Source organism: Arachis ipaensis, chromosome B03 (assembly GCF_000816755.2).
Source record: "Arachis ipaensis cultivar K30076 chromosome B03, Araip1.1, whole genome shotgun sequence".
Lineage (NCBI taxonomy): Eukaryota > Viridiplantae > Streptophyta > Magnoliopsida > Fabales > Fabaceae > Arachis > Arachis ipaensis.
Genome location: NC_029787.2, coordinates 27,177,123 through 27,186,043, shown reverse-complemented (window position 1 = coordinate 27,186,043; position 8,921 = coordinate 27,177,123). Strand labels below are relative to the sequence as shown.

The following is an 8,921-nucleotide window of genomic DNA, read 5'->3' as shown; positions in this document are numbered from 1 at the left end:
CACATACACCACCATGCCTGAGGCTCCCAAAGACTACAACCTCGTAGAACAGAACAGGAAGATCCTCGAGTTCATCGAGGATGTGACTTCCAACGCCGACCAAGTCCAACAGAAGGTCCTCTCCGAAATCCTCTCCCGCAATGCAAACGTGGAGTACCTCCGACGACACGGCCTCAACGGCCAAACTGACCGCGACACCTTCAAAAAACTACTCCCTGTCATTTCCTACGAGGACCTCCAGCCCGATATCAATCGTATCGCCAATGGCGATACCTCCCCAATTCTTTGCTCTAAGCCCATTTCAGAGTTCCTCACAAGGTATCTTCTGTTACATTAAAAAACTAAATTGAATAATGTAAGTTATAAATAGTGACATAATATTATCATGTTTTGTTATGTAGTTCTGGAACATCGGGTGGTGAGAGGAAGCTGATGCCTACAATTGAAGAAGAACTGGGAAGGAGGAGCTTGCTGTATAGCTTACTGATGCCGGTTATGAGCCAGTTTGTTCCTGGCTTAGAAAACGGCAAAGGAATGTACTTAATGTTCATAAAAGCCGAGGCCAAAACACCCTCAGGGATCGTGGCTCGTCCCGTTTTAACCAGCTACTACAAGAGCTCATACTTCAGGGACAGACCTTATGACCCGTACACAAACTACACCAGCCCAAACGAGACCGTACTCTGTCCAGACTCTTACCAGAGTATGTATTCTCAATTGCTCTGTGGCCTTTGCCAGAACAAAGAGGTGCTCCGAGTGGGAGCGGTTTTCGCCTCCGGCTTCATCCGGGCGATTCGCTTCCTGGAGAAGCATTGGACCCTTCTTTGCAATGACATAAGAACAGGAAGCGTGAACGGCGAGATCACGGACGTTTCGGTCCGCGAGGCGGTTATGAAGATCCTGAAACCCGACCCGAAGTTGGCGGATTTCATCGAGGCGGAGTGCGGGAAGAAATCTTGGCAGGGAATCATCACTAGGCTGTGGCCCAACACAAAGTATGTGGATGTTATTGTGACTGGGACAATGTCACAGTACATTCCCACATTGGATTACTATAGCAATGGTTTACCACTCGTGTGCACCATGTATGCCTCTAGCGAGTGCTACTTTGGTGTTAACCTTACCCCTCTTTGCAAGCCTAGTGAGGTTTCCTACACTCTTATTCCCACCATGTGCTACTACGAGTTCCTTCCCGTCAACAGAACCAACTCCGACCACACCGATTCTCTCCCCGACAAGGAACAGCAAGACCTCGTTGAACTCGTTGATGTCAAGCTCGGCCAGGAATACGAGCTAGTTGTCACAACATACGCCGGTGGGATTCTTTATTGTCTGTAAGAGTTAAATAAGAATTTGTCTATATATATATATATTAATATCATCTCTGCCTCTTCCAGGACTATACCGCTACAGAGTGGGGGATGTGCTGAGGGTGGCCGGATTCAAGAACAAGGCCCCACAATTCAACTTCGTCTGCAGAAAGAACGTAGTCCTCAGCATAGATTCCGACAAGACAGACGAAGTGGAGCTCCAGAACGCAATGAAGAACGCCGTCACGCACCTCGTCCCGTTCGACGCCACCGTCTCGGAATACACAAGCTACGCAGACACAACAACAATCCCAGGCCACTACGTGCTCTACTGGGAGCTAACTCTCAACGGAACAACCCAAATTCCACCCTGCGTCTTCGAGGATTGTTGCTTAGCCATTGAAGAATCGCTCAACAGCGTTTACCGCCAGGGACGAGTCTCCGACAAGTCGATTGGGCCGCTGGAAATCAAGATCGTCGAACAGGGGACTTTTGATAAGCTTATGGACTATGCCATTAGCTTAGGCGCTTCCATAAATCAGTACAAGACTCCAAGGTGCGTCAAATTTGCACCTGTTGTGGAGCTTTTGAACTCAAGGGTAACTTCAACCTACTTTAGTCCCAAGTGTCCAAAATGGGTTCCAGGCCACAAGCAGTGGATCAATAACAATAATCAGAATTGAACAAAAACTAATCAACTTGGGGACATTGTTGTTATTGTTATTGTTAATTATTACGTGGTTGGTAGCTTTTCATGGCGGTTCACATGAACTGTTTCCGTAGGCATGTTAGGGAAGGAAGATCCAGTAAATTATCTTTTCTTTTCTTCTCTTTTTTTTTTTTCCACAATCAATCATGAAAACGGTTTTTGGGTGTTGGAATATGGTTTCTTAGATTAATTGCAGGCAGCAATGATGGCTGTTCACTGAAGTGAAGTGTCGTGGACTCATGGAGGGGCTTGTTTTTCTATAACGGCCTCAAATTGTGTACTCCTATCTTTTTCTTTAGTTTTCAGGAAAAAGCAAGCTAACTTTTTTCCCCTTACTCTTATTTCACTATCTAAATCCGACAACTAACAAATCACAGTGCAATTAATTAATTCGTTAAGATAATTGTTCACAACCATCAAAATTTATTATTTTTAACTATTACTCAATTTCTTTAATTTAATTTTTTTAATTTAATAATTTAATCATATATTTTATCTCATACTTTTTAAACATTGATAACTAACTAATAACCAAAAATAATAAATTTTAATAAATCTCTACTATTCTTCTATGATTCATTATAAAAGATATCAAAAAGATTTTTCGGTTGAACATTAAACATCAATTACCAATCATCATATATAGATATAAAAAATATGAGAACGTTTAGGGACTAGCAGATTTTGTGGTTTTTAGCCATCAATTAGCCATCAATGATGTTTTTAATGGTGTGAGATTGCATCTAATGATGTAGAATCATTCAATTTTCTTTTGATGGTTAAGTGCTGGCCAAAATTTAACAAAAGTGCTGGTCTCCTAGCACTCCTCAATAGACACTAAAATTCAATTACTAAATTAGTTATTATGTATTTATTTATAAATATATTTAATATTCATAAATTTTTTTAGTAATATAATATTTTAAATATATAAATCAATATATATAAATACATATTAGTTGATATTTTGTATTTATAGAGTGTTGTTGTTCCTAAAAGATAAATAAAACTTTAAATTGATATCCAAATTTTATTTAAGTAACCACTTTTTTGTTTTTCAAATTTTATTAATCTGTTAGTCTTTGTTTTTTAAATTTTGAGAAGAATTAGATAATTTTTATAAGTTTTAGTAGTTGGAATAGAGACTAGTTAAAATGTCCGTTTTGGCAGTTTAGGAATTGATGTATTTTATAATTCAAAAGTTTAGAAACTAATATTAATAAAAGAAAGATGGAAGAGAAGCCCTTGTGATGGCTATGAGTCCAAATTCTCTCTTCTTGGGAGTCTCTTTAACAAATAGTTCTTATTAATAGGTGATTCATAAAAAAAAATGTATTATCTGTAATGCTGAAAATTAATTGCCCAATACACATATATTGATAGATCTTATATTAATAGTTTATTCTAAAATTATATATCAAGACTAAATTTAACAATTTGGACATAATTTTAAAAATTACCAGAAAATTGGCCTATAAACATTTAATATTCGTTGACTTTAATAGGATGAGCGATGATGAATCTGTTCACATTTATGTATCAGAAGAAAATACATGCATGAGTATTAAATGAACAGGAGTAATAGTGGAGTTTGTTGTGTTCAAGTGTTTAAATTTAAAGATGCTTTGTTCAGCAATTCCATAAAAAAAAAAGAAAAAAGAAAAAGAAAACAGAAAATTGAAAGTAGCAAATATTTGCTGGCAGCAAATAAGAACAAATTGTAATGTGTAATTCATGGAGTATGATCTCAGTGCCCCACTATGCACCAACCAAAGGACAAACTCAATCAGTTTTTCAGGCCATAAAACTAGCCGTGAAATAGCACATAGGACTAGTCAAAGAAATAAAAACAAGGACATTGCTCAGCTTTTATTGAATTTTGATGATGAGTTGGTAGGGGAGAGCAGAGAAGATAAGAAAGAATCACTGCAACAGTGCAATCACAGTAAATTCTTCCTTGTTTGCTGCATATTCTACCAAAACAAACAAACAAACAAACAATCATATGCAGCTATTTTGTTTCTAAAGGGAAATCATTTAATAAATTACCTCATTTCATGGACTATTCTTAGATACTTAAATTATAACAATTTAATACACTTGGAGTCTTTACTTTTAAATTTGATAGATATTTAAAATAAAAAAATATTACAGGTTGAGTGGTGTGGTGTTGACTCGTATAGTTATTGATGGCAATGTCAAAGATGACTATGGGTTGAATTTTATAATTTATTCTTTAGTTTTTTTTTGGTACCTATTTTTTACATTCCACATTATTGTTTGGAGCTTCTTTATTTCAAAAAAAAAAAATACTACAGATATAAATTTTTTTTTAACTAAATTCGATCAAAGTTGAATAATACTAAATTAGAGTTTAGAAAGTGTATAATTAAAAAGATAAAATTTAAAGTAATCATCAATTTCAATTAATACATTGTTGACATAAAACGTTAAAATATTAGCGTGACATTTCTAATAATACGGTGATATGACTAAAATTTCAATATGATTATATAGGTGTCTTAATTTTGTTAATTTGACTTATTTTAAATAATTAGTTTTATATTAGTAAAGAGACTAAAATAAGTCAAATTAATTAATTTAAATACCTTTTTAATTATATTAGAATCTTAGCCATGCCACTTTAATGCTGAAAATATTACAATAATACAGTAATATTTTATGTTAGCACTATGTTAAGGATATTAAATTAAAGACCAACAAAATTCACGATTTACAAATTTAAGAATTAATTTAATTAATTTTCAAAAATTAAGAATTATTTTAGCGAATGTCGGAGAATTTTAAAGACTAAGTTGGATATTAATTACCTTGATAAAATCTAGGTTGTTAACTCTTACATAAAGTATCAAAATTAAAATACAAAGTCACATACAAATTTTAATAATAGAGTCCTGCAAAGGAATCAATAGCTTATTTGTATAATGTGTACAATGGATTATATGAGTACAAAATAAACATCATCCATAATATTAAAGTAATTTTGGGTTCACCAAGAATCGAACTCTTGATATTTCGTATCTAGAACTTTAATACTATATTATGATACCACTCATCCCAAAAACTTACGTTACTAGAAAAAGGTAACACTAATAGTTATATCTCTAATACTCCCTAAATCTCCATTATACACATTGTACAAATATTCCATTGGCTCCCATACTTTTCCTTTGAATAATTTTTAATCTTATCCATATGTATTAATTATATGGTCCAAATTTATGTCACTCACTAGTATCTCCTTTGATATATCTTGTGTAGTCTGGATATATCACTATATAGAAATACACATTAAATTAATTTCAAGTGTAAAAATAATTAACGTTATTGTTAATAAAAACGCGTCTCCATGGGGTGAGACGGTGAGTGTCAGAACAAACTAAAAGAAGAATAAATATTCAAATGGATGTGCAAAGAATTAAATTAGTTAAGATTTAATAATTTGTTCAACACACATTAAAAGTTTGATTAAAAGTGATCGAAAGATCAAATTATCCAAAAAATAGTAATTTGAAGTACTTCTAAAAAATAAAGTATTTGATTTAAATTTTTTTAAAAACCAATCTAGATATTTGTTGGTAAAATAAAGAATAAGGATATGAGGTTTGAACAAGTCAGAATAATGAGACAAAAGTGTGGCTTGGCTGAGAAGAATAAAGCATGAAAGCAGTTGAAATTACTTCAAAGTGTGAGAAAGGAGATAAGGTTGTGGTACATCTATCACTTTGGGTTTTATGTTCCTGAATTGGTGTAAGCAGCATTTGCCTCTCATGTATCTGTCCTGTTTGTAGTTTTCCATTTCTGTTCTGTATGTGCATTCTCATGAAAGCTAGCTAAGAAAACATTTCAAGACAAATTCAAAACGGTAGGTAATATAGTGCCATATTATATATATTTTCATCAAAATGAAAAATATATTGTTTAAGTAGTGTTCCAAAAATATTAGTATTTCAGTAAATTTAACACTTAATTTTAATTATATAATAAAGATCAACGACACATTTGAATATCTTCATATACTGTATAGTCATGACATCTTGTATTTAAATTTAATTTTTTGTTCATTATTATTGATTAACAAAAATAAAAATTGAATTAGTCAAATTTCTACTAATAAGATAGAGTGTAATAACAGTGGTTCAATTGGAACTATTGATTATTTATTCTGAGGACAGTTGTGCTTTCTCTTCAGCAAATGCTACATAAAATAGAGTGAAATGTTTTATGGAAAAGTTGTCGCGACATTATTGGTTAAGTTTAGGTTTGAGAATGACGGATGAGAGGAAAAAATCATCTTATCAGAATCTTGTTTTTATGATACACTAATTTGCTTCAAGTCATATTAGGTAAAGTCCAATAACCTACTCTAATTGTTAATTAATAGTTTAGATAGAATTGATTATTCCGGTGTTTGAACACCAATTACATTAATTAAATTAAAATAAAGGAGACATATACATCATCATATTAAGATCATAAAATGTGGAAAATATATGCACAAAATTGTTAGGATTTGGTTGAATTAGTCCCACATTACTTAGGATAGCAAATGGAGTGGGTGGCCTAGGCTATAAATATGAGGTTAAGTTCTCCATATTTTTTGCACCAGTCGGAAACACTTAAAACTTGTATCTGACTTTTCTTTTCCTCTATACTCTTTGATTAGAGAGTGTTGTGAGGTGTAGTTAAATATTTGCTTTGAGAGTGTGGGTGTACTAGGGTGCCGGTGTTAGAGAGAAAGAAGTCTATGCGTTGTAACAATTTTCACATAGTGATATTCTTTGGTTGTCATTTGACAACGGCCGTAGTTTTTTTTCTCCAGTAATTGGAGTTTTCCACGTTAAATTCTTATGTTGTGATTGTGTCTATTTTATTTCTCTGTGAAAGGTATTTTCTTAAGGGGGAATGGTGTATTATTCCCAATATGTGATATCAGAGTTTCGGTTCGATGGGATTTATTCTTAGTATGCTCTGTGGTTGCAGTCTAGTCTGACCTTCCACATCAGAAAAGAATTTTGTCCTGTGGCTTGAGGTTGATCTTTGGTTGCTGTTGTTGTTGCTGGAAGGCAGTGTGACACTGTGAGAGTGCAGTTTGAAAAGGTTCTGGTTAAGGAAAGACTTTGAAAAGGTTCTGGTTAAGGAAAGACTTGGTATTTAAGTGTGTCCATTGTGACCCGCCTCTCTTTTCTGGGGACCCTTCCTAGTGCACGGTCTACAGTTGAGTTATACTATTCCAATATACGGTTGCAACAATGTCAGGGTATTCAAGTGCTGTGAAGCTTGAAATAGAGAAATTTGATGGAAGAATCAATTTTGGCTTGTGGCAAATACAAGTCAAGGATGTGTTGATACAATCAGGTTTGCACAAGGCGTTGAAGGAGAAGATCTCTGGTATGAAGGATGAAGAATGGGAGGAACTAGATTTGAGAGCTGCAAGTGCTATTCGCCTGTGTTTGGCTAAGAATGTTCTTGCAAATGTACAGCCAAGGAACTTTGGGATAAACTCGAAGGGTTGTATCAGGTAAAGGGCATCTCAAATCGGTTGTTATTGAAGGAGCAGTTCCATAATCTACGCATGGATCACAATGTGAAAATCTCCGACCATCTTAGTGCTATCAATGGTATTGTCTCTGAATTAGAGGCAATTGGAGTGAAAATTGATGATGAAGATAATGCACTGAGGCTCATATTGTCTCTTCCTTCTTCCTATGAGTATATCAAACCTGTTTTAATGTATGGGAAGGAAACTCTGAATTTTGAAGAAGTTGCCAGTAAGCTCATTGCTGAAGAAAGAAGAATGAAAAATGAGGGTAGCACTTCATCAGATTTGGCGCTTGTAGCTAGAAGTGACAATTATGGAAAAGGAAATCGTGGAAGGAGTGTAACATGCTGGAAATGTGGAAAGCCTGGGCATGTAAAGAGAAATTGTCCAGGTAATGCGGTTTCAGAAAAAGACTCTCAATCTGATACTTGCAATATTGTTCTCTCTATGAGAGAAGATGATGTTCTCTAGAAGATAAGAAGTATCCTCATGGTATTGCCGCACTGCCATGGATAAGGATAAGTTGTGGCAATCGGGTCCACAATTGCACACGAGCATTGGTTGGCGTTGAGATGCAAGGTGTGTGGCGGAGTTATGTCGATGGCTGAAAAACTTCCAGGAAAAGCCAATTTGGAAGTTGCACCATGAATTTTCAACAAGGTTTTGATTTGTATCAAGACGAAATGCTTGGAGTGGTCTAATTCCAAGTGAGTATACTTTCATGGTGGAGTATGATAGTTCTCTGAACTATGATTGTCGGTATAGACAATGGCAGCAAAGAATTGTCGGTGTTGACTATGGAAGCTGAAAATGTGTGACTATTTCAATCAAGGTGGAGATTGTTAGGATTTAGTTGAATTAGTCCCACATTGCTTAGGATAGCAAATGGAGTGGGTGGCCTAGGTTATAAATATGAGGCTAAGTTCTCCATATTTTTTGCACCAGTCAGAAACACTTAAAGCTTGTATCTGACTTTTCTTTTCCTCTATACTCTTTGATTAGAGAGTAGTGTTGTGAGATGTAGTTAAATATTTACTTTGAGAGTGTGGATGTACTGGGGTGCCGGTGTTAGAGAGAAAGAAGTCTATGTGTTGTAACAATTTTTCACATAGTGATATTCTTTGGTTGTCATTTGACAATGGCCGTGGTTTTTTTTTCTCCAATAATTAAGGTTTTCTATGTTAAATTCTTGTGTTTTGATTGTGTCTATTTTATTTCTCTGTGAAAGATGTGTGAATTTAAACAACTTGTCTCTGGTGGAGATGCATATGTAAAACCAAAGTCAAATGTAACGACTAAAATTTTAATCAAAGTAAAATATTAATTATTATTTTATACA

The 8,921-nt window shown here is 34.5% G+C and overlaps 1 protein-coding gene across 1 annotated transcript; it reads left to right on the top strand.

The window, feature by feature from the left end:
• Nucleotides 1-2,112, top strand: LOC107630125 (indole-3-acetic acid-amido synthetase GH3.6; the record flags this gene model as incomplete). The annotated part of the gene is given in 3 exon segments (XM_016333175.1): nt 1-318; nt 402-1,315; nt 1,398-2,112. Coding segments are annotated over 3 exon segments (1,815 nt in total). The 3' UTR covers nt 1,994-2,112.